The sequence below is a fragment of the Topomyia yanbarensis genome, chromosome 3 (assembly GCF_030247195.1).
Source record: "Topomyia yanbarensis strain Yona2022 chromosome 3, ASM3024719v1, whole genome shotgun sequence".
In the NCBI taxonomy this organism is placed as follows: Eukaryota; Metazoa; Arthropoda; class Insecta; order Diptera; family Culicidae; genus Topomyia; species Topomyia yanbarensis.
The window spans coordinates 167,916,611-167,944,337 of record NC_080672.1 but is presented as its reverse complement, the minus strand read 5'-3'; the positions used below and the strand labels follow the sequence as shown (position 1 = coordinate 167,944,337).

The window sequence follows — 27,727 nt, the reverse complement described above, 5'->3', positions numbered from 1 at the left end:
ATGAGTTTACTATCGGATATTTCTGGCAGAATATCGTGGATTATGTTCATTATTTCAGGATTTTGGCTACTATTGATATTGAGATATTATAATGGTAACTAATATATTAGGAATCATAAATTAGATCACGTGAATTGAAAGAACTCATGAATAATATTGCGAGTTTCGTGAAATAGTTAACGTGATTATATCCAGACTGTTTTGATTTTCTGATTTAATTCACAACCACGAAAACCAAATAATGATCTAAAAGTAATAAATTATGAATCAGTTCACGTCGTATAGTCTGGTTCTGAGTAAAGTTCCTAACTCTATGAATAAAATCACGAGTCATCCTTCGGTTTATGAATGGTGTTCATAAAGCTGCGAACCAGTTCACGTACAGAACATCGATTTAGTAATGACATGGCGGAGACCGTGACTAAAGTCGAGTCGGGTATCGGTTAAAATACCCATATCTGGCCACCTGTGGTGTGCATCAAATATAGTTCGGCCAAGCCTAATTGATTTCCTTCGGGCCTGTGGTAGGCCACCCAGCGTTCAGGATGTTCTGGCATGTCGTGATGTTCCCTGTATGTGCATTTTACTCCAGAGCCCTGTTTTTAAAATGTGTTGATATTCAACTTTAGTAATCCTTTCTCTCTCTCGTCTTGTATATTTCCGACATGGTTACTGATTCTCTCGGGCCTACCGCAGTGTTTGTGAAAAAATTGGTGCCTGAATGGAAGGAAGCATCTATGATGCCCTTCATCTCGTTCAAAGTGGGAATCTACCGTTATCAGTTGTGAGATGTGTATTATTTTATTTGTTGTATGTCGAATTAGGTTAAGAAGTAATCTGTATGCGCAAGTCGCAAAGATGAAATCAAATAAATAAATACACATGGTTACCTTTGGGTTTCCAAAAAATTAGTCGGGTTAAAAATATGTTTGGTTGGGTTACTATGATTCTTGTTCATAATTTAGGGATACACTGGTTTCTGACTGACAGCTGACAGCAGATGATGTTCATGATTTCAGGAGCTTAGTTGCGATTTTCTAAATTTTCTCATCACGTTACCGTTTTATACATGAGTTTACTATCGGATATTTCTGGCAGAATACCGTGGATTATGTTCATTATTTCAGGATTTTGGCTACTATTGATATTGGGATATTATAATGGTAATGTCGAATTAGGTTAAGAAGTAATCTGTATGCGCAAGCCGCAAAGATGAAATCAAATAAATAAATACACATGGTTACCTTTGGGTTTCCAAAAAATTAGTCGGGTTAAAAATATGTTTGGTTGGGTTACTATGATTCTTGTTCATAATTTAGGGATACACTGGTTTCTGACTGACAGCTGACAGCAGATGATGTTCATGATTTCAGGAGCTTAGTTGCGATTTTCTAAATTTTCTCATCACGTTACCGTTTTATACATGAGTTTACTATCGGATATTTCTGGCAGAATATCGTGGATTATGTTCATTATTTCAGGATTTTGGCTACTATTGATATTGAGATATTATAATGGTAACTAATATATTAGGAATCATAAATTAGATCACGTGAATTGAAAGAACTCATGAATAATATTGCGAGTTTCGTGAAATAGTTAACGTGATTATATCCAGACTGTTTTGATTTTCTGATTTAATTCACAACCACGAAAACCAAATAATGATCTAAAAGTAATAAATTATGAATCAGTTCACGTCGTATAGTCTGGTTCTGAGTAAAGTTCCTAACTCTATGAATAAAATCACGAGTCATCCTTCGGTTTATGAATGGTGTTCATAAAGCTGCGAACCAGTTCACGTACAGAACATCGATTTAGTAATGACATGGCGGAGACCGTGACTAAAGTCGAGTCGGGTATCGGTTAAAATACCCATATCTGGCCACCTGTGGTGTGCATCAAATATAGTTCGGCCAAGCCTAATTGATTTCCTTCGGGCCTGTGGTAGGCCACCCAGCGTTCAGGATGTTCTGGCATGTCGTGATGTTCCCTGTATGTCCATTTTACTCCAGACCCCTGTTTTTAAAATGTGTTGATATTCAACTTTAGTAATCCTTTCTCTCTCTCGTCTTGTATATTTCCGACATGGTTACTGATTCTCTCGGGCCTACCGCAGTGTTTGTGAAAAAATTGGTGCCTGAATGGAAGGAAGCGTCTATGATGCCCTTCATCTCGTTCAAAGTGGGAATCTACCGTTATCAGTTGTGAGATGTGTATTATTTTATTTGTTGTATGTCGAATGTTCTTATGTTAAGAAGTAATCTGTATGCGCAAGTCGCAAAGATGAAATCAAATAAATAAATACACATGGTTACCTTTGGGTTTCCAAAAAATTAGTCGGGTTAAAAATATGTTTGGTTGGGTTACTATGATTCTTGTTCATAATTTAGGGATACACTGGTTTCTGACTGACAGCTGACAGCAGATGATGTTCATGATTTCAGGAGCTTAGTTGCGATTTTCTAAATTTTCTCATCACGTTACCGTTTTATACATGAGTTTACTATCGGATATTTCTGGCAGAATACCGTGGATTATGTTCATTATTTCAGGATTTTGGCTACTATTGATATTGGGATATTATAATGGTAACTAATATATTAGGAATCATAAATTAGATCACGTGAATTGAAAGAACTCATGAATAATATTGCGAGTTTCGTGAAATAGTTAACGTGATTATATCCAGACTGTTTTGATTTTCTGATTTAATTCACAACCACGAAAACCAAATAATGATCTAAAAGTAATAAATTATGAATCAGTTCACGTCGTATAGTCTGGTTCTGAGTAAAGTTCCTAACTCTATGAATAAAATCACGAGTCATCCTTCGGTTTATGAATGGTGTTCATAAAGCTGCGAACCAGTTCACGTACAGAACATCGATTTAGTAATGACATGGCGGAAACCGTGACTAAAGTTCACAAAACAAAAACAAATATCTCCACTAATAAAAGCATTGTGCACGTGTAACTGGAGAGAAATTGAGCATAATTATAAAATACATTATTTTTGTTCAAGGTCCTGTTTTCGTGACGTGAAAACGTGATTATTCCAGAATGCATGACACTTTATTCACGATTTTATGAACATTTTTTCCGTGTAGATTCTTCACACACGTTGTGAATAAACCTGGATATATCATAGTTTAACGCAATCCGTGTTTTCAAATCCATGACGACGAATTTATGTTCAAAATTTGTATCAAATAACTTGACAGTAGTTATGTTCCTATTCGATTCAGTCAAAACTAATTTATAAATATAATTCCTACTTGGCTCCATTGAAAAATAAAGTCCCTGACCTTATTATTATACTTGAGCTAAAAAAATACTCTTGCACTATTTTAACTACAATACAGTAATGAACTTATTTTACCGATTTAGTGAAAACAAATGAAGTTTGAGTTAAAACAAGCAAAACAAACTGGTTTAAGGCTTTTACTATTTCTCAGCCAAATAACTGAAATGTGACTATGCAAAATTCCCAAATGGGAATTTTTTTTGGATAAGACCAAATTTTTGTGCATAGGAACACGAAACCTAAAGTAAAGTATCGTTTTTTGGTGTTTAGGACTCTCCTCATCAGTAACTAACACCACCTTAATGCTAGTTAGATAAATTGGCGCGAGTTATATCATACTTTATGTTAGGTCTTTTGTCCTTATGGTATTATCTAAAATTTTTCCCATTTGGGAATTTTGCATAATACCGTTTGATTTTTATACCAGAAGACGGTTTCTGTTCACATTCCTCGTCGGCAAACAGAACCTCTGTGCTTACTACGGAGACATCACGCAAGACGTGTGATTTTTTGGATTTTAGTGTCCAACTAGCTCCAATTTGGTGCTTGTTAGGACTTATCTAACTAGCATTAAGTTGATGTTAGTTACCGATGAGGAGAATCCGATATACTAAAAAATCATGCTTTATATTTGGTCTTAGATACTCATGCACAAAAATTTGGTTTTATGTAAAAAATTTCCTATTTCGGAGTTTTACATAGTACCAGGCATTTGGTTCATACCCCAAAAGATGGATTCAGTTCACATTCCTCGTCGGCAAACAGAACCTGGCTTACTATCGAGCCATCACTCGGTATAAGCCAGTTGTTTAGCGTTCACACAAGACGTGTGATTTTTTGGATTGTCAGTTGGCGTTAGTTATTGATGAGGAGAATCTGAAACACTAAAAACCATACATTCTGCTAGGTCTAGTGTCCTTATGCACAAAAATTTGGTCTTATCCCAAATTTTCCCCATTTGGGAATTTTGCAAATTAGAACGTATCAATTGAGCCAATGCATGTCGAATTACCAGCTAACTGTAGGCTGAAGCAAGTAAATGCACGGAAAGTGTGGTATAATTTCTTTTGCCGGAATCAACTAACATCAATTCCCATTTTCGTGACTTACACGTGCCTATTTTATGTGACTAATTTATCTAGTCATGATTTGTTCATCCCAATCTCAAGCCAACTTGATGTCTCTCTTAATTTCCCAGACAATTGAGAGTAGCTAGACATAAACACTTCGCCGCTGCGCATATACGCAAATGAAGGTGTAATCAAGCGAAAGAAAGTAAACTGTTCAATAGAAAAATCGAAAGGCAAGTGGCTCGAGCATTGAGTGTTGTATAGGAAAGCGCATGGTTCGCGCTCGATAGAAGGTAAGCAAAAAAAACAACGTTACAAGCACCGCGGTTGAACAACACACAAGAAAGTTAAGACAGTCCTTTCGCAAGCAGGGTAGAGTTGTTAATTTTACCCCATCTTTAGAAGAATTGCAAAATTCTTTGTTGCATATTTTGCAGCTCATGGCCAGTACTGAGATTGAATTTGTTTTTTTCGATTAGCGTAGCTTTTATAAAACATTTGTTTTTAATTTCATGCCGATAAAAAACAATCCATTTCAATGTAATCCTTTAAAAAACCAAGATTTGTAATGCAAAACTCATGTAGTTATCAGGTAGTCAAAGTGAATAAAAACAAATTATATGTACTAACAAAACTACATATAGCCAACAGTATCAGATTATAGTCCGTGTTACCACCCTACAAATGAACGCAAAAAGATGTCGTTTTCTCTGCTCTATATCTGCATCTTTCCTCAGTCTGCTTTAACTTCAGTTTGAAGTGGCTAGCGCGAAAACCTGCAAGCAATAATATAAAACCACCGAGAAAGACTTCATCATCGGGGAACCTAGAGCTTAGGCGCACATTTCAACAGCCGCAATCTGTTTTGATTCCGCGTCCGAATGAGTGTTATGCTTTCGGATAAAAGCCGTTGAAAATCAGAGAATCGACCATCGACTGGTCGAATATGTATTTCATGAAAATAGAAGGCCGTATCTATAGCACTATTGGTAGCTTTTGGTAGGCTACATGGTTGCGAAAGAATGCAACATAATTAGAGTCAATCGCCGCGCCAAGTTGGCAGCACATTCCCTGTGAACCTCTGCACAGTGTAACGAGAGCCAATAAAGAGTAGCCAAATACATACAAATTGTTTGATGGTTTTCTCTGAAATGAGTCGAACCTTTCGCTAAAAAAATTTCACTAGATTTTCAGAGAAGAGCAGAAATATAATAACCATATACAATAATAAAATACGCCAATTAACGTGAATGTTTCGGGACTGGTTCAAGTATTATAATTGTTTGAATTGCAGAATGCTCTTCACTTAAAATGTACTCAAAAATAATCTGACAATAACTCTGCGCTAAATTATTTGGAGGATCCATTCCAATAGGAAACAACATATTTTTGAATACTAATTAGCTCTTAATCTCATAGCACCTGAAGCCTAAAATGCGGAATATATCATTATGTAAATGTACGCTTTACCAGCCTCCACCCATTGTTCTACAAAGACAGAGTCCGGGTGTCCTAATCTGCATGTGCGCTCTTGTACTCTTGACTTGACAAAGCTACATGATTGTTTGAAAGTGTACCTATAAATCTCTGATATTACAACCGACTCACACGTGTGAAAGGCACGCCATTTTCCCACGTACTCCAACTCAGAACAGTTTGATGAGAGTGAATTACCTTAGATCATAGTTACTTTGCACAGTCACGAAACAATGGGTTTCGCTTTTCAAATCATATACGGTCTTATTCGTTGAACAATGTTTTCCCATCGATGATTTTTCATTATCACACAGTTACCACTCGCACCCACTCTCACCCTGTTGCACTGTTTTCAACCTGTATCACAATGTATCGTTCGTCAGATGCTGGAACTATGCACTTATTCATACGCATCTTTGTGGAAAAAGTGCAATTTGATGCATGAGGCATTTCCGCAAAAATTAATATGAATGAAATGTAATACACTACTTAGCGTTAATTTATTACTGATTGCTGCATTGTTTTGTTTTCGCGTAGATATGGAACATAAGAAATTCGAATGATGATGTGAACGGTAACCAGGGTTTGATACGCTCTGAGGAAGCAGTGATCGACAGAGGCTGAACCGATACAAGTGTTGATTAGGGGAAAGTGCTGCTTGCGCCTCAATCATATTCGCAGTTCATATACTTTTTGGAACGAATAGATGTGATTTTGCAAAAGTATAACCACAACCATCTATCGGAAAGAACCGACAATTCAACGATGTTCGTGATTTCAGGAGCTTTATCGCCTTTTTCGTAATTTCTCATCACGTTACCGTGATATTTGAGCCATGAGCTTTCTATCGGTAGAGTAGAGTGATTTATGTTCACGTTTTCAGGATTTTGGCACGATTTTCGTAAAGCTTCTATCGAATTTGACACGTGATATAATGTGACACATGTTCATAGTGTCAGCAGTTTTATGATGTTCGTTATTTATCGTTTTACTCGGAGCAACGTGCAATACGAACTGAATCATAGATGAGACTGACTCGCGATATCTTGTTTAGTGAACTATATCACGAACACGATTTGTGGACCTATAATGAATTTTTGGTACCCATTGCAATTTTCGTTTTCAATCCGGACACCACACTGAACCTTATCAAGTGAATAACGATGGTCGAGGTCCTATTTAATAGTTTTCATCTACTGCTCGTACCTATCACTAATTGTTAGCAGCTGGACCCAACTATATTATATTTCATAAAATTCAATGAATCAAGGACCAGCTCACGAATCCATGAATTACACTCTATGATTTTGTGAACTATTTAACGTGAAAGAATGGGAATCTTGTCTAATATACTAGGAATCTTAAAACAGTTCACGAATACAGGAATAACATGATTTTGTGAACTATTTCATGAGCACGAATGTTGCGTAATGCGAATAATAAACCAATTTAGAATACTTGAATAATAATTTACGAATTTATTAAATAATTTACGGGCACGTATGGTCAGTCGCCGAAGAATCATGAACCAGTTCGCATATCCATTAATAATATTTCATGATTCAGTGAACTATTTCATGAGCATGAATGGTGAGTCGTGACTAATATACTAGGAATAATGAAGCAGTTCACCAATACATGCATTCTATTTTATGATTTAGTGAACTATTTCATGAGCAAGGATATTAAATTGTGACTAACATTTGGAAATCATGAATTAGATTACGAAGATTGAAATAGTTTATGAATAATATTGCTAGTTTCGTGAAATGGTTAACGAGAATATATCCACTGTTTCGATTTTGTGAACTCATTCACAACCACGACATCCAAATCATGATTGAAATGTAATACATTATGAATCAGTTCACGTCGTATAGTCGGATATGAGAGGTATATTAGTAAGAGTTCTAACTCTATGAACAAAATTGAAAGTCAAGCTTTGGTTTATGAATAATGTTCATACAGTCGTGAACTAGTTCACGTATAAACTATCGATCTGGTAATGATATGTCGGAAACCATGATAGAAGCATAAAACCGTCTTGTACACAACACTTTTTTTGCTATTCCGCCCCTACGTATAACATTACCGGCGAAAACTCTTTCTAGAATAAATAGACGGTTATGCTAGTTTCACTTTGATGGTAAGTTGTACTTGAAAATCACTAATTTTCCAATCTCATGAACTATTGTTGAAGGCAAATATTAGCAATTGCTACCTGTATGTATGTAAGAAAGAATCAAATACCTATGATTTCCATACTGTCTAGATCCATTTGACTTAAATGCGAAATCAGAAAGATGTTGAGTCTGTTTTAGTCATGTTTCTATTATCACATCACCCATTTGAGCCTATTAGAAAGGATTCTTCTGTTTCAATTCAATATATTGGTTTAAATTGAGCACAAAATGCTTGACACTCGATAAGATAGTTTCCTCTGTGCCAATTCTGTGATCAGCCGCTACACCATGAAAAACGTTGTGCAGGTGCTGCTAGAGAAATTCCATCTGTTACGACCCAGACCGGTACCCAGTCTTATACTAAACCAAAACCGTTGACTGAATCGCCTAGTACCTCCAAACCAGCAACCAACATCACCAATAAAGAATTAAATGCTGATGGAGACGGTTTTACAACAGCGACCCATGAGAACAAAAAAAAAACAAATATAAAACATCTGATCGTGAACAGCAAAAAAACAATATCGATGACAACGTGGACGTGAACCACAACGCGAGAGTAGCCAGACCGATTGGCTCCCAAGCTGTGGCGGCCAACGCAACTTCACAGCCAACGAAGAGGATTTCAACACGCAGCAGAAAACCGCGTCAACAATACCCAACAGACTAGCATTTTTAGTTTTTATTTTTATTTTTACTTATTGTAAAATACTAAAGATCCACGGCGCATCGAACCATGTCAAGTAACCCTTGTGAAAGCATGCCATAATTTTAACGTTAAAAGGCAAACAGAGCCTATCAGGTCCATTGAAATTGGATTCGCTCTTCCAGTAAGAGGCTATAAAACGAACAAATTTTGATTATTTCGATTTATTATTAAAAGCCTTTTGAGTGCTAGAATAATAATTCTACTTGAAATTATTGAATCAAATATATGCATGATCAAATATGAAAAAAACGAACGAAAATGGAATTATCAAATAATACACTAAAAATTCATCCAGCACATTGTACAGAGCGTTTTACGAAATTCAAAATACAAACCCCCGCATAGAGGAGCTGGGGGTAAGACGGACATGTTAAGGAAATACGCAAATATTACATATTAAAAGCATGTTTTTGTTAACATGTAATACTCTATGTTGTAGTTCCATGTGTTGGCTTTCGATTGTCCAAAGGGATTGAGTTACACAAATCAAGAAATATCTTTTTTAAAAGAGATTGAAAACGAAGACAGACTGCAAACTTTTTACAGCAAAAAATATTACAATTTTCTGTTTCTAACGAATGTTTTTGAATACTTTGTGGTTCTTTTTAATATATGTTCAATTCGAGGCGAAAAAAATACGTTTTTTGGTTCCATTTATAGTTGAAGCAAATGATGTATTTTCTAATATCGTTTTTGCCGTTATCATAAAGAGAGCTATACAATCACTTCCATTGATCGCTTGTTATGTTTGTCAGTTATACATTAAATGAGCCATTGGAAATATCAGTTCCTCGATTGCAGATAACCCGAGCGCGGGATCTGTACGAAGTTGTCTACCTTTTCCAAGGTCCTGGTTTTGCAGGTACGAATTCCGCATTTAGCCTCGGTCGCACAAACGTGCATCCTGCAGACTACTTATGTGTGAGACTTCAGCTAGCTAATTTTCGTTTCTATATGCGAGACATTCCTATAAGGATGAATCAATAGAATTCATCAAGACTGTCCGTCTTACCCCACATATGTTTTTTAAACGTTTGCACTTATTTACTCATATACCAACTTACCTGTTATTTTCCACGAAGGTGTCATTTAAGAGTTACAATATAGAAATATAACAAAAAATTCGCGGAAAAATTTACTTTTTCCTCAATAAACCTTAAAATCAGAAACTTAAAAATTACATCCGAACGAAGATGCACTACTGATTAATAATGTTTGCCTAAATTGTACGCGTTTAGCAGTATTTAAGGCCTACTGAGTGTTTCATGATTCAAGTATATCCATAATGAGAGGGTACACATAGAATACAATTGAATTTTATATGCTTATGACTAAAATAACCATGTGTCCGTCTTACCCCACCTGCCCATCTTACCCACAGTTCCCCTACATGCTTTATACCTAATAGAGCCGAATTCTCATAAAAAATATAAACATATACTTGCACTGCATGATCCCTAGGTGTTAGGTAAATATAGGGTTAAACAAAGCTACAATATCGAAATAGAAAACTACAATTTTTGGAAAAACTTTTATCTGAGTTCTTAAATAAATTCGTTACAAACATAATGTTGTTCATCCTGATATAATTTCACAAAAGTTAAATCTTTGCGCTACAATCCCTTTGCGGAATGTTCACCTTAGATTTTAACAGACTTCTCAGCCGATTCTTAGTGTGCAGGTCTTTGCGTGGCTAGTGCTAGGATCACAATGTGATATATACAGGTGGGGCTAAGATTGCACTTTTGTATTCGTAAGTTGAATCTGACATGAGTGGTGTGAGACTGTGAGTGATATCAGAATAAGTCGACTTGCTTTCGTCACACCGTTCGCTCAGCTTCATTGAATTGTGTGAACGCTACGACGGTCGACCTGTTGTGCTACTGGATTATTTACATATGTTTTGTTTGTGTTCACCTATTTAAACTACTTTGTTACGATCCTACTGCACTGAAAATCCTTTCTGGTCGGGGTTCGACCATATGAGGATTTACTTGAGACCAGCGTCACATCCTTTGAACCATCGCGCCAAGACAGCACAGATGGACACATTGTATGAGTGCAGTTAACATTTTGCTTCGAAAAAACAGATAAACAGGAGAATATGAATGTTTCAAGTCGGTCAAAATTATTTTTTTATCGGTAGTTTCGAGATAATAAGTGTTCGATTCGGAAAGATCCGAGGTGAAGCTCTGCCTTTTCTCTCGTGCGAATCAGGATACTCGTCCGGATGTTTATGATCACTTCCAAAGGCCCGGATGCTATGTTTAGTTTTAGGTTTTACGAGTATAATACTAATACACTCAAAAGCGACAAATGTTCCCATCTTTCCTTCTCTTCCTGTTTTCAGCACACCTAATATTTCAATCTCTATGGGAGACTTTACTTATCGATAGGATATTTTTCTATTTGTCTCATTTTTTCTGCTGTAAATTTAATCCATTGGACATATTCAGTCTATCAATTCATTGTATGATTATTAGAAGAATATGCTTAAAAACTACAGCCGAATAAAAGACACGGAAATAGAAAATATGGAAACTCTATTTTTATTTCTCAGTGCAAGGGCTGAATAGCTTAAAAGTCGATGTGGAATTAACGAAAGATCTTCGAACATTTTCAATGGCAAGTTGATTTACGATTTTGAAAGTTGTAAAAGAAATACCAAGCAAAATTTGTTTTCCAGAAACGCATGATTAAAATTTCTATATTCTGTTATCAACCTTCCGGAAGTCGCGCTAGTGCACTGAATGCACGCTGTTGTGAAAATCTAGCGAAATCGCTAGCGCACCAGCGGCTGCTCGTTCGGTGGGCGATTTGCGCGACTTCCGGAGGGTTAAACAGTTAAACTTTTGAATCTTATCCAAAATATTTTGTAACCTTTTGTTAAGTAACTGAAAGACTTGGAATTTTCCTGATGATGATAATTCTTTAGTAGCCGCTATTAGCACCATCTCCGAAACTTCAAGCATTCATGAAAATTTTCGATCTCTTGAGCATTTTAGGTGTTATACTTCTCTGCGCAGATTTATGATATTTGCGAAACGGTATATGGAGTAGGCATCAGTTAGAATAACACGAAGATACTTTACCATGAACTTAAGAAACCCCGCGATCATTTCATTTCTGATGATCTACCAAACAGCCGTTAAAGTTTTAGATATATTTAATGTTTTGTTGTAATTTGTTCTTTTACCGAACAATCAATGCCGGTGGTGCCATAAAAATAACTATAGTACACTAGACACCACAGCAGAAGAAACATTCTTCAACTCGCAATTTATATAGTGATTTCTTGAAGTTTATGTAAACGTTAATCGTGTAGCTAACCAAAAAATAATAAAATGCATATGTGACTGTTATGTGAGTATGGGCTGCTTTGCTACTGTACAGTTTCACGAGGTTGAAAACCACTGGTGACCAGCAGATATGTAAAAATGGAAAAAAATCCTGCAGGAGTTCATAATAAGTGCATCATTCGCATTTACGATATTGATGACAGCACCATAAACTCACGTTTCTTTTGATTTCAAATGAAATACACATCTGTTGAGTTTGGCGCTCTAATTCAATTTGTTTTATTAATACATCGTAACTATTTCACATAAACAATGCTGGTACCCTCACAGTAAAGGGTTATTACACTTTTTCGCCAATGAAAGCCAATCTCACGAAGCATTTATCGAAAGTTGTCTTAATTTTCCGACAATTTTCATGACCCATCCATCACACTTATTCACACACAGCTAGTCGATGTCCAATACGGGCCGCAAATTGCAGGCTCTCAGATGGACTTTTTCTCTATTTCTCGCACTTTTATTCTGCGGCCGTTAACTTACAGTTGTCTGACGGTTTAATGCTTCCGCTTGACGTACCTTTCAGCCTTGCTATAGGTTAGTACGGGCTCGTTAAATACGCAACGAAAACATACCTACTTATTTGCTTCATTTTCTTGTTTAAGCGGTATTGAATTTCAAATTTATTTCGTTTCTTCAGACCAGCATATGTTTGATGACTTCCATCGATTAGTTTTGGATGAACGAAACACCAGACAGGAAGTTTGTAGATTGATTGGCAAATGTAACACAATATTGTCGGTTATGTGTTCTTGTGTGCTACGAAAACCTACATCGGATGGGGCAATATATGATTCAACCAACAGCGGTGGTCTGCTTTAGAAACACATGCTACACACATAATTAATCTCGAGACCTGCTGACTTCCAATCGTATGTAAATACAACAATGCAGTGGAAGCCTGATGGGCTCAAACAACATACAACCTCTTTAAAAGGCCATCAATGTGGGCCGGCCACCAAAGGCATGAAAACCAAATCAAATTTGCCATGATCAGGAGCGGATCCAGAAAAAAATTTCGGAGGGGGTCCAAAATTTCGATTTTAAAATGTTCATTGTACAATACGTAATAGGCACCATCCATAAATGACGTAGCATTTTTTGAGTAATTTTTAACACCCCCCTCCCCCATCGTAGCATTTCGTCACAAACCTCTAAATACCCCCTGGTAATTACGTAGCTTTACGGTAACTCTCCCCTTCCCCTGTCCCCCTATTTTTTTTAAATAAAAGAACGATGTTAGTTATTCCCCTTTAAATAAAACTACGTAGCCTGACATGACCCCCTCCCCCCCCCCTCGTCACACATCATCACAAAATGCAAAACTCCCCCCTCTCCAATATAACGCTACGTCATTTATGGATGATCCCATATCTCATTTAATTAAACTCAGTTATGGTAATCGAATCTGGTTTGCAAAGATTTTAAACTTAGAATGAATTAAAAAATGAAACTTTTTTTAAAAATTCTCTAGATGTTAAAAATTTTCGGGGAGGGGGGGGGTGTCCGGACCCCCAAGACCCTCCCCCTGGATCCGCCACTGGCTATGTTGCTGGATTTTTAAATTACTACACGATGGCGTTTTCAGAATATTGAACTTCTTGGTTAGGGGAACATAGTAATGTGCAAAAGTATTGTGCGTATTCATGATTTTTTGCAGAATTGTTAATTTACTTTTTCAAAAGTTAAAAAAAAAATCTGTGATCGATTTTTCTGGTCAAGCCTCCTTACCCCACCGGGAGACTTGACCAAGGCGTGGACATAGTGGTATAAACATGCTGTAATCATGTTTTTCCCTATTGTCAAGGTCCTTAGAACCAGTAAAAGATATAAAAGTATTGTATTTCATGAAGTTTTTTTTATGTATTTCCTTTTTGGGATTAACTGTACTGATTACATTGCATGTTCATACGTTACGAAATCGGCCATAAAACTGCTAACTTTGTTGATATTGTTAATGTTATAAAGATACAAGCTGGTGTTTAACGTAGGATTTGTGACGTGATTAACATTCACAGTAGGTACCACAGAATAGTAAATATCAGAAATGTTGTATCTTTCTTCAGCTTATTGCCACTTGGTCAAGTCTCCCCATAAAATCTTGGTCAAGTCTCCCCAACATTAGATCTTACGTTCAATGTTGTGCTAATTTTCTAAATAATTATTCCAATATTCCGGTTAATGTAGAATCATTTCACTACTCCGCAAGGATTAACCTGGTATGAGTTTTATAAAAAAATTAATTACTCTAGTAGATATGTACATACAAAGTTTGACAAAAAATTACATCATTTTATGCAAATTCATGAATTACGGAATATTTTCTATGAGGGAAGGATTATTCTCTCTATACAGATGGGATTTTTTAAATTTTTTCAAATCCAAATAGAACACGTTATTGATAATTGTTGAATCTCGCGCTTGGTCAAGTCTCCCTATGTTCCCCTTTTGATAATATTTTCGGTTATGACGGTGCATGCGAGTTGTGAGGTCGGATATAAGACATGTGTCAATGGCACTATTCGTAAGTATACATGCACGAGGCATTTCACGAGGATTTGTCGTGTCATTTTTGTTGAAAACTACACAGACGAGGTTAAGTACTTTCCAACATAGAAGTTTGCTAGCATAGCATAGCAAGAACGACCGCACTCATTATGGGTGGCTGATATAGTGACTTATACTAAATATAGTATAGTGCACTGAACACCTGGCCATGTCCCCGATGTGAAAATAACTTCAGAATACCAAATTTAGATATAATGTACCGAATACTTGAACACCACAATAAGGTATTGAGGAGCTTTGCGTAAGAGGTAAAATACCTGAAATAATAACTGAGACATGTACTACGAATAACTAGTTGATAATGAAACGAGTTATTATAATACTTGAATAATGACAAAATCTCTTCAACCTTCCAATAACAAAATTCACTGTATGGAGGTATTCAATAAGGTATTGATTTGGTATTTGCAAGAATCACTGGAATACATAAATAATACTAAAATAAAGTATTTTATAATTTTATAATCAATTAATACCAGGTTTTAGTATGATATCAGAAAATAGTATACTCGTGTTATTGGGCAGCTATTTTCTCCTGGTCGGGTTCTTACGATCGCTAAAGAGAAGGAAATGTTAGTTGAATACCTACTTTAGAAGCTATGGGGAACCCACGTAATCTTCATAGGTATTACGGATGGAAGGGTTTGTTAGTAGGGAAAGAAAATGGGAAGTGAATATGTGGATATATTAATTATGGTATGGTATGAATGATATAATGAACTATAAAATAACAATAAACTAGGTCAGTCTCACTAAATTTTTGTTGAATACCCTGCAACCGGAACAGGCTTCAGGCACCACCGTTCCACCACATTCTTTGTGTATTCTCCTGGTAATCATTATACAGTGACACAATCTCATATTCGTACACCTCTAGTGTATATGTTTAATATTGTTTCATAAATGTTTACGCTATTTAATATAGGTATTGTTTTGTAAATATGGTAGTAGAATCATCATCTGTCATTTTCTTATCATTTGTAATCTAAAGTGTGCAAGTTTCCGTACACTACACATAAAAACTCATTACTTGGTGTGAAAATGGCACAATTTTATATTCGTACACTTTTGAAAAGTCAATTAATTTGTAATTTCTTTATTATTTGTTTTACTTAGAAAAATAGATTTTATGACTACAGAAAAGTGTTCATTGGTACAGTTTCCTCAACACTAGTTTAAGAAATTCCCTTAAATTAACGTAATGGTTAAAAAAGTAAACTAAGTGCCATTACGGGACGGAAAATAATTATTGCTCACCAAAATGAAGCTAAATCACTTCATAAAATCTTTGAAATTATTCAAAGGTTGCGTCCAACTATTTAACATGTCGTTAAAAACTTTGATGTGGCGAAACGCAGTGCAGATATTGCGGAAAACTTGAACTTTAAAAAATTTACGATGAGGGATAAACGATTTTTAATTAAAAAAATTTGGGACAAAAGAGTAATTAAAGTTATATACATGGTACATAAATTGAATCATAGCATTTAAGTATAAGTCTGCTCTGGTAAGGTTCGTAATGTATGGAGAATGGACAATTACAATGCCTATGTTCTGAGCAAGAAGCCGTTCATCAATGAGAAGAACAAAGAATTAATTTTTTATTTACTAAACAACATTGAAACATTTTAACGGAATATTGGAAAGATTGTAAACTTTGCCTATGAGTTCAAATTCAACATTTTTGGCTCTTTGGCTGCTGGTTCGAGTGCAGAAAATCGAACTCAGACCTGAACGTAAAAGCCTTATAACAGCAGCTAAGCGCAGGGACAGTGGAGTTATTGTATGAGGTATTATATGTCCACTAGAAGTTCTAGAAATTTGGTCTTCATTGATGGAATGATGAATCAGAATGTGTATTTTAATATGATTATCTTAAAATAAATGTTAAAGCAAAGCTTCCTTAAATTATTACTTTTACTAAGAAAAGGATATAGGAAATTCGATCAGGAGAAGAACCTAAAGCATAAAGCGTTCAAAAAAGGTTTAGAGTAAATTTTGTAATAGGGATCTTTAGGAGTGTACGGGTTAAGGCATATCCTGATGCAGAATAGTACCGTGAGTTAATATATCAGTCCTTTTTCAATTTGTAGGCCCGAAACTATTGAAAAAAAAAACATTTTTTAGTTTGTTTCCTTTTAGGACAATAACACATCCAAACTCATGCGACTTGCACGACTCTATAGGTTCCCTTATCAGATCTACCATAGTTTGCATATGAAACTTGGGATGGCAGGCTGCTAGCGGATTGCAAAAGTACCAGATCATGCTGTGTGGGGTGCTGTCCCGGTTAACAATGAGGCGAACGAGATATTTGCAGATACGTCATTTAGTAGGACAACTGTCAGTTTATTGGTTGAATTTAATTTGTTTTTTTTTTTTAATTTAAGAATCAGAAAGGAATAATTAAGGTTTAATAATGATATGAGTGTACTCATAAGGACACCCGTTATCAATACATATGAAAAACTGACACTATTTTTCCAAATTAAAGATCCCTATTGTATAAATGTTATGGATTCTCCACAGCGGACCCCGTTTATTAACTGATTAGAAAAATAAATGAGAGTATTTGGATAAAAAGTGCGAAACTATCCGGATTACAATGAGAATTTTCTCAGAAACTACTATTTAGAAGAACGGGATAAAATTTAAGTTGAATACACACAAAAACTAGTGGTCAGCATTCCAATACAATTGAAAACTGTAATTACAAATAAAAGCTACCACATGGGGATTTGCTTAGGTCGATCCGAATGGCCCCTGGTTCCCTTATGTATGAATTGGTTCTTTTTTGCTTAAAGCGAAAAACTCTTATTTATACCAACATTTTTTTCTTATATGGATTATTATGAAAAAGAACTATTGTTTTCATCTAATTGCTTGTCCATAATAACGTTAATATATATAAGGGGAGCCCCGGACTAGTTGGCGGTTGGAGTAAGTTGGCGGAATCCCTTTTTCTCCGATTCTATAGCGTAAGGGGGAATGACCACCCGGTTAAACAAATAAACAAATTACAATTAGACATATAGCACTGTCTCTTGGTGTGCACCTTAAGTTATGTGAAACCCATTATCCAATGTGTTTTTGTTGAAAACACTTTTGTTTTGTAGAAGTTGTGGGCTATATCGGTGTTCGAGCATACCAAGTAATTTTTTAAATCTTAAGCACTTTGCGTTATTTAGGGTGATTTTCAATCTATTTCCCGAATGATTACATTTTTTGATAGTGTGAAAATAGCTTTCAGTATCCATATAGATTACATCTACCCTTGAAAGTTATTTTTTAATTTTTTTTTTATAAAATATGCGGTCGGAGTAAGTTGGCGGTGACGCACGCGTGGCAAATTGGCTACTAGCAAAAATAGTCATCAAATATTTTTGTTTGATGTATTTTGGCATTCGCTCCAAAGTAAGAAAATCTTTTGCTTGTATCTCGCCAATGCTTCAGCCAATCGCATGAAGAATTTAAAAAATATGCTTTTGAGTATGGAATACGCGTCTAAGTCATAATGCCGGGGTATTGAGACTGAAATATACTGGCAATTGTCGGTTAATATAGAGTTTTATTTGAACGACATTCAGCACGTCCCATGAGGACCCTTTATGTTATTGAATCTCCATTTGATTGCTTATTTTCTGGAGTATCCATACATACCGGCGGGTTTTCCGCGTCACACATTTTTTTCTATAAAGACAAAGACAATGCAACAAGTACATTGATTAAATTCAGGGATGTTGCCTCCAATCTGCCCTTTCATGCCACATGTTCTATTTTACAAGATCTACATACATCAAAGCGGTAAAAATGGAAACTGAAAACACCTGGTCTCCCCTATCTCTAAACTGGCAATGAACACAACTTTTTTTACTGAATAATGCTGGAAAATTATGAAAATGTAAAGTCTCAACACCATCAACACCTTATAAATATTGCCGCTACCGCATGGAAAAATAAAAAGAACATAGTGGTCTAAAATGCATAGTTTCACAAATCATTTACGATCCATTTTTATATGAAATCTTCTGTGCATTTTTGTGACTCGTCATACATATTTTGTAATCAATATACACTTATTACACGTGTGAGAGCGACTTTTGTTCACCTTTTAAGTACAGTCCCTGGTCATGTTATTACACTTAAGCGGAAGATTTTTTTATTTCGATTATAGAGGTTTTAACGGTATGGCCATTCGCTTCTTTTCGGGTTAGAAAAATCTCTTTAGAAAATTTTCTAACCGCATATAGGGATTGGTAATCGAACCCAGGTGAGCCGCGTACAAGGCAATCGATTTACCAACTAATCTATGCCCGCCCCCTGAAGAAAAAAGAAAAAATACTTTCTACCATTTGAACTACAATGCACGTTAGTTAAAACAAGTAGTTTTATTATATGTTTGGTTGGCGACAAATCACGTATTTTATTCAATTTAAAAATTGAAATTTTGACACGAATCAACAAAAGTTTCACTAAATTATATCACGAAATTTAAAAACATCAACAAAGAACTTTCTTTGAATGGTTTGAAAGCTTAGTTATTGTTCAATTACAATGTAATGTGTATTTTATTCGATATGATATCACAGTCTTTGATTTTTACTATTTTATTTTGTTTTATTGTATTACACTGCTGCCATTTATGTTTGCACATGGTGAATCTTCAAAAAATTACCAAAAATGTTTCCATGAGTACGAAAATAGGAATTTCATTTGAGAAATAACGAAATAAAACCATTAGTTGTTTTATTTCGTTCTTTCTCAACGGAATTCTCAATGAATTTCCATTTTTTAGTTTGGGTATAATAATATGACCAGGGACGGTAAAGGCCATTCGATATTCGCATAAACCGAGAGATTAATTCGAAAATTATAGAATCATCGATTGTCTTCTCCGAAAAGTTTCTAATATTTATAAATTTCAAGATACTCAATCTCAATCTACAAAAATAGTCGGAAAGTGCTAAATGTGGATCGTGAGCATGAGTGTATTAGCCTTTTTGCTTGCCTCGGAAGACAGCCGTCACGTTCCTAAAATCGTCCCAAAGCTAAGTACCACACTGTCAATGTAAATATAATAAACGATACAATTGATGTTACAGTGCCATTCTGCGTTCAAGAACAGGAGTATATTGACTACAGAATAGAATCTTATAACCACCGTATAGTGCTTTGATTATAATTCCGTCATTGTTACGATATCGTCCTTTAAGTTTTATATTGTTTTTCTCTCTTCAAACGTATTAGGAAAGATTTGTTTATTTGTTGTATTTGTTGACCCCTTGGCTCCAATGGTGTTTCTTAGCCTAATTACATTTAAGATTAGATTATGTGCTTACATCAACGCAGGCACAATTGTAACTTTAATTTTTATGGATAAAATCTGGCTGCTTATGAGGAGCCTAAAATTTAACTATAACAATTGATGTGTCCCTTCGCTTGGTAGTTTTGAGATATACGATTTACTCTTTCACAAATTGCTACAGAATAGCTGTAAATGTCCATTACTCACCTCTATGTTAATTTGTCTCATTTTAACGCTTCGTAGAAATCTCTCGTCGCTTCTTCGATGTAATCCGGTTTCGATCAAATGGCTTGATGTGATTGATGTCAGCGACTTTTTCCCTCCTAAACTCGCACGCTTTTCAATCTGTGCCGGCACTGCGATGGAGTTTTCACTGCTCTTTTTATTATTAGTAGTAAATTGTATCGTTTACCGCACTTCCACGATCGGTATCACACACTTAGACTCCAACCCTTGTCACTTGATTGAATTCTCCACGATTTCCCCTTTCTTGGTAAGATAGCCAATTGAACACACAATTAGATCCGGCAATCTGATCTGTAAGATTTATCACAACTCTGTGGAATCCGAGTCACAGACAACTTTCTTTTCGAACATCAACTCGTCCGAACATTTTAATCTCTCACTTCCCGGTTTTCGTCGAATCCGTTATGTGCTTATAAGTTTCAATGTTTGTGCAGCACCCTTTTCCACTAAACTCCAGTTTCCCACTGTTTGACATTTATTTCCAACTGTTACCAGAACTGTATCAATTAGAGAAACAATAAAGGTAAGTTTTATTTTTTCTATTTCCGGCTAGCTCCAAAATGCCCCTTCAGTAGGCCGGCGGCGGGTCTGGGAAACCCTCTGGCTGGGTATTCATGCACAGGTGACTCGCGGCAGCAGAGTCGACCAAGCGTTTCGTCCCCTGCAATTAACTGTTTGAAAAGCACCGAACGAGTGAAAGGTCTGAGCTAACTAAAGAGTACCGCTGGAATAGCGAATCCACACCAGCAAGTGATATGCAGCAATAGAAACAACCACTCCTCACTATCCAATAGCTCAACGGATACTGAACTCACTTGACGGCCAAAGTTGAACAAAAGAGTGTATCCAATTCAGTCCAGGTCTGCGCGGTATGGTATGGTCACCGCGCAACTCGTGCAATACATTGTTGACTCTCCTACGGCTGAGGCCTGAGGAGCATGATAAAAAATAAATAAAATTAAAAATATAATGTGCATAAAATAAAAGTGATATGAAGCGGTGTGCAACATATAGTCGTGTTTCAGGGCAATTCGCGCTCCCAGAGCTAGCCGGTGAAGTGTAACCAGAGAGAGCGAGAGCAGAGCGAAAACATATGGAGTAAAAAATAATGATCCTAGATGGAGAAAAAAAGACTGCGCGAAGTGACCATTATGGTATAGCACGTGGGAATTTGAGCAAAATTTACTACGATTTGACCATTGATTTATTGCTTCAAAGTCAGGTGAGGAAACCGAGAGCTAGTAGCGTATTGTACAAATATGAAAATAAATCTTTTATAAATATCTGAAACCTTTCGACCTGTGCAAAATCGGCTTAAATGTTTTCGCATAAATTTACGTTATAGGAATAAATTGTCAAATGTTAAGCAAATACTTGATCGCAAATAGCTATGAAACACAAAATAAACCAGTATTATAAAACACAAAAGTAGTCAGTGGGAAATACATGCACCGCATTAAATTAACATTTGAGCAATTTTTGAATTTCATTTAAAAATATGGCACACTCCGCGGGTTTGTGCACCACATTTTTTATCTGTTTTAAGTTCAATAATTATGTCTTGATTCAGTAGTGCTTACCAGTGGGAAAACATTGAAAAGTTGTGTAATTTAACTTCTGGTATTTCAAAGAAATGTTGAAAAAAGATGGCTGTGTATGCTTTGAATGCTGTTGACTTCTGTCAACATGGCATGATTGGTGTAGGTCGTCAATCGGTTATCATTTTTCCATATACAGTGAAGACCCGTTTTTATCAGCCCCTTGGTGAATTTTAGGCTGACGGGGCATTGATAGAATCGGAACATATATTTTTCTTTCTTTTTAAGAAGCCGAAGATCTTAAAATATTCGTCTTTAGTCTCTAGGTATGGCCTCATAACCTTTTTTGATTATTTAGCTTAAAATTCCCTTAAGCGGGACTGACAGTGCAAAATAAAAAAAAATGCACATTTCGGATCTCTAAGACAAAAAAATATGCTCAAGAAAGGATTTACTCGAATTCACCTTGGTTCATCTGTTAAAGCCCACCAAACTACCAACTATCAATTTTCATATGAAGCTGATGAAATCGGATCAAAAAACTGATAAAATCGGGGGTAGATAAAATCGGATGCTGATAAAATCGTGTCTTCACTGTATTGCATATATATATTGCAGATTTGAAATTAAACTTATTAGGGTTCATCTCAAGGTAAGATGGAAGTCGAAACAAAATCGGTTTATCCTTGCTCGGCCACCAGACCTCACGTGAATTTCTTCCGGACCGAAGATAGAAAGTGTTTGAATTTACTAAAGATTACTCGAGCTCTGACGGAACGGTATACGGCCGTGACAGAAATATCGAAAATTCGCCCTGATAAGCTTTAAGTGGTGGTAAATAGTTTGAATCAGGCAAACTATATTTCTAGTTACGGGCCTTTTACGAAGTAGTACGGAGTGTATATACCAGCTAACAGGGTTGAAGCCTGCGAGGCAGTCTCCGATTCGAGTCTGAATTGCGAGGACCTGCTGTCATATGGGTTGGCTGTTTTAAAGATCTCATGCTTCAGTCAGTGAAGATACTGGAGTGCAAACGTTTCCATACAGCATCAGTCGTAGATGACGGAAAGAGGACATATGTCAACTCAGACAGCTATCGGGTGACCTTCGCCGGGTCTGCCATACCTAACTACCTCTTCTTTGACAAGGTTCGTTTACCTGTCCGTCTTTTTGTGCAGCGGGTCATGAACTGAATTGCAAACAATTGGGATACAAAGCCTCCCATTGTAGCAATAAGGTTCGTTGTGGGAAATGCGGTGGGAATCATGTGAATGATTCCTGTGGAAAAGATGTCGATAAGCGTTTCTACTGCTGGGGAAACTCGCTTGATCTTCCAAAATGTCCCACGCACAAACAGCGCGAGGAGAAACTTAAGCGTTCCCTCCAGCCAGTGGTTTCCAACCGGGGGTGAATTAGACTACGGTAAAGGGTGAATTTTGCTCAGTAAATTTTATCTTGTTATTTAAACATTCCCGTCGGATATTCACTTTATTTATTGTTTCAGTGAGTCATGAATTAAGATGCTGGCTGAGAATGTTTAGGAACAGTTTTCTGATTAAAAAATTGGTGGTGTTCATCCAATTAAATATCATGGAAAGCAATTTTCAAAAAGGGGTACATGATGGTGATCAATATTCGGAAAGGTTAAAAACCACTGTTCTAAGCAAAAGATAGCTACGCCATCGCAACCTAGTAACATCTATACTAACTTGTATGCTGACGAAGGCGACTGTGATGAACGTAAGGAGGGAACATCTTCTGCTGTTCCTAGAAGCAATAAAAAAGGAGGAACATTTCCTTAGCTTCGTTGTAAAGGCCAGAAAGCGTCTCTTCAAGATCACCCGAAAATAACTACTCGAGGAAGTACTGGTGCAAAACCGAAGCAAGTCGCTCCCGGTCTCAGAAACCTGAGCTCAGAAAAGGAGTTCCCAGCATCAGATCTAATCATTGTTTTACAGTGGAATTGCAGAAGCATTATCCAGAAAATCGATTTTTTAAAATGTTAAATAATTTGAAATACGCTGCTTTTCCATTATGTTTACTTTAGAAATAGGCCTCAACTTCCACGATTTTAATATTATTCGCTTGGATCGAGGAGACTCTTACAGAGGAGTACTTTTGGGGATCAAAATTCAAACTCAGGCTAAACGCGTACGAGTCGCGAACTCTTGCGGGCGTCCTCCCAACCCATGGTGGGGAAAAGAGTGCTCAGACGTGCACGCGGAGAAGGCCGAAACAGTACTAACGAGAGCGTTGAATATTCAAACCGTAGGAAATTCGATTTTGCCAAGAAGGTTTGTCCGGATTCCGCCCCGGCACAGAAGATCTACCGCGCCACGTCCCTTCACGACAACGTCAACGAAATATCGTTTTTGATGGTGGAATTTTTACTTGCTATCTTATCATGTAACAGTAAAGGCCAGACAGAATCGAATTTAACTTATTAAAGAACCTGCCAAACTCTGCCAAAAGACGCTTGTTGAATTCATTTAATAAGTTGCTTGAGGTTAACATTGCCCTCTTAACTGGAGGCAAGTGAAGGTCATTGCAATCCAAAAATCAGGAAAACCAGCCTCCGACCATAACTCGTATCGACCGATTGCAATGCTGTCCTGTATCCGAAAGTTGTCCGATAAAACGATCTTGTTTCGACTGGACAATTGGGTTGAAGCAAATGGCTTACACAATTTCGCTTCCGCAAAGGCAAAGAGACGAACGATTACCTAGCGTTGCTCTCAACAAAAATTGAATTGGCTTATGCTAGCAAAGAGCAAATGGCATCAGTTTTCTTGGATATTAAGGGGGATTTTGATTCAGTTTCTATCAAAATCCTTTCAAAGAAGCTGCACCCGCATGGTCTTTCTCCGACTCTAAAAAACTTTTTGCTAAATTTGTTGTCTGAAGAACACATGTCCTCTTCTACACAACTTTTCGTGAATGACATTGATGAATGCCTTGGTACTTCCTGCACGCTAAGGCAGCTTGCATGATGACGGTGCGATCTCTATTACAGGTCCCAACGCTGTCGATTTGCAAGGACCATTACAAGATACCTTGGACAATTTGTCTGCTTGGGGAGCTAGTCGTATCTTCAAGGAAGCGTGAACCAGCGCAACTACTTCTTCAACTAATGGGTCAACCAATTGCTTAGGTATCAACTTTCAAATATCTCGGGGTCTGGTTCGACTCTAAAGGTACCTGGGGATGTCACATTAGGTATCTGCCAACAACAAAAACTTTCTCCGTCCAATAACCAAAGAATGGTGGGGTGCCCAACCAGGAGACCAGATCAGGTTGTACCAACCAACGATATTGTCTGTGATGGAGTACGGGAGTTTCTGTTTCCACTACACTGCGAACGTCATCAAACAAGAGCAAATCCAATATTGTTGTTAGCGAATTGCTTTGGGTTGCATGCGCTCGACTCATACGATGAGTCTAGAAGTGCTGGCGGGCGTCCTTCCGCTGAAAAATCTATTTTGGGATCTCCCATATCGATTGCTCATCCGATGCTACATATATCTTGAACCTGTTAATAATTGCAAATTTTGAGAGGCTTGTCGAGCCTCTTCACATACGAAGATCCGAAATTCCGGCAGAAGCACCTGACGACCTGACAAAAGAGTCTGCCGGGCAAATAAGAACCCGAGTAGTGGGCAACCCGCTACTTACAAATGGTTACTTTCATATTGTTGTCCCAAAACCGCATAATATAACACAACAAAGCAAACCGTTGGAAACATCGTTTTTTTCCAGAACACTCAATAATACATAAATCGAAAATCGGTTTAAAATGACCGCAAATTTTTTAATGCCGATAGTTCCGAAAAATAGTTTTTTTGTTATAATTCAAGATTTTGAGAGTTTATCAATTGAGCAATCGTAGTTTTATGCTGTACAGGGAAGACCCGATTTTATCAGCTTCGTATGAAAATTGATAGTTGGTAGTTTGATGGGCTCTAGCAGGCGATCCAACTTGAATTCGAGTAAATCCTTTCTTGAGCATATTTTTCTTATCTTGGAGATCCGAAATAAACAAAATAAGTAGGAAGGGTTACACACTTAATTTTTTCTGCCTGATCTCAGTTTTTTCGCGTTTTTACCGAAATCTTAACAGCTGAAATCTCAGTAAACATTTTTTTTTGCTGAGATCTCAGTAAAAGTGACGTTTAATTGCTGAAACTTAGAAAAAAATCACTGAAGATCAGCAAACAAATCTCACTTTACTTTATCATTTTAAAATTTTCTAGCTACGCGGCTGTTGGGAAGTAACCGATCCGAATTGAGTGTGCATGAGGCTATATCTAGGGACTAAAGAAGAATACTTTAAGAGCTTCAGTTTATTAAAACGGAATAAAATTACATGTCCCGATTTTATCAATGTCCCTATTTTATCAGCTTAAAATTCACAAATGGGCTGATAAAAACGGGTTTTCACTGTACTAGCTAATACCCACCGCGCGTTGCTGCGATTTTCAACGAAATAGGAGGAAACACAATTTATTCCGAACCGCAATCTGGCGGGCAGATAATCCCCAACCAGTAGCACACAAACACACTCCAAAACAAATGCCTACTATGTATAAATTTTAACGGCAATCGATGAAGCCGTTTGGGAGTCCATAAATCATATACATATGTACAAACCGAGGTGTATACAGGTGTACACATTTTTTTCTATGTGTGCATCAGCTGTCACTTTTTAGGGCAAACAAGAAGAAATGAAGAAGAAAACAGAAGCACGTGGTCCCATACTTCATTCTGATTGGTTAGTGATGTAAACATTTGCTCTTTTGCGATCCCGGACACCATACTTATTTTTACCACGTGCTTACAAACTTCGTTTCGATTGGTCGGTTTGTTGATTATATGCTTCGCGGTCCTGGGCCGCCATGATTAATTTCACTAGCAACAAACCAATACACTCAAACTTGACTTGTGAACACCTATACTATAATGCATCTCGTGTACAAGCAATGCATATATATATATATATATATATATATATATATATATATATATATATATATATATATATATATATATATATATATATATATATATATATATATATATATATATATATATATATATATATATATATATATATATATATATATATATATATATATATATATATATATATATATATATATATATATATATATATATATATATATATATATATATATATATATATATATATATATATATATATATATATATATATATATATATATATATATATATATATATATATATATATATGGTTCTATCACATTCGCCCGAAAACCATTTACCCGAATGGACTATTTACCCGAATGCCATCAACCCGAATGGACCACTCGCCCGATAAACTGAACATTAACAAGTGAGCTTATACAGCGGAGCTAGTGTAATGCGGCTTGGCTGCATATCCGAGGCCAAGGATCCGAAGCGGCGCAAAGCCGCTGAGGTTCCGTTGGACGAGGCGTTGATCCACCCGTCGCCGGAGTTATAAGCAAACCTGTGATCCTCTTGTTTGTCCGGTTTACTCAAACATAGGGGCTATAGCTAGTTTAAAGCCGACTGAGCGGCAGCAAAGTCGGACAGTACACCAGAAAGCGATGTGGCGTAGCCACATTAGTCAGCCGTACACTGACCAATGTGGCTATGCGGCATCGCTTTTAGGTGTACTATCCGACGTCACTGAGGTTCTGTTGCCAACGCCACAAATTCTCTTCAGGTGCAAACTGATGCATGTGGGACGCAATTGTCAGCTCGAGCGGTGAAATCTTGTGATAAACCGGACAAAATAATAAGAAATCTTTCGGAAACACCATCGATCGAGGTAAATATATATTAAGATGTTCCGTTAATGAATTGAATCAATTAAATTAGTAATTATACCTTGCATGGTGGAAGTCCATTTGGCACAACACCGTTAGTAAATAGTAGCTCATAATTGTTATATGGCGAAGCTAGTGTGA

At 36.6% G+C, this 27,727-nt stretch overlaps 1 protein-coding gene across 1 annotated transcript in view; it reads right to left on the bottom strand.

Annotated features, from left to right (window-relative positions):
• The window catches only part of LOC131691967 (uncharacterized), an 88,929-nt gene extending 67,919 nt beyond the window's left edge, over positions 1-21,010 (bottom strand). The window contains exons 1-2 of the mRNA XM_058978772.1: positions 20,943-21,010; positions 20,182-20,717 (exon numbers count right to left, since the gene is read on the bottom strand). Of these exons, the coding sequence (XP_058834755.1) occupies positions 20,182-20,202 (21 nt within the window). The 5' untranslated portion in view covers positions 20,203-20,717; positions 20,943-21,010. The remainder of the gene's footprint in view (positions 1-20,181; positions 20,718-20,942) is intronic.
• Between the last annotated feature and the right edge of the window lie 6,717 nt (positions 21,011-27,727).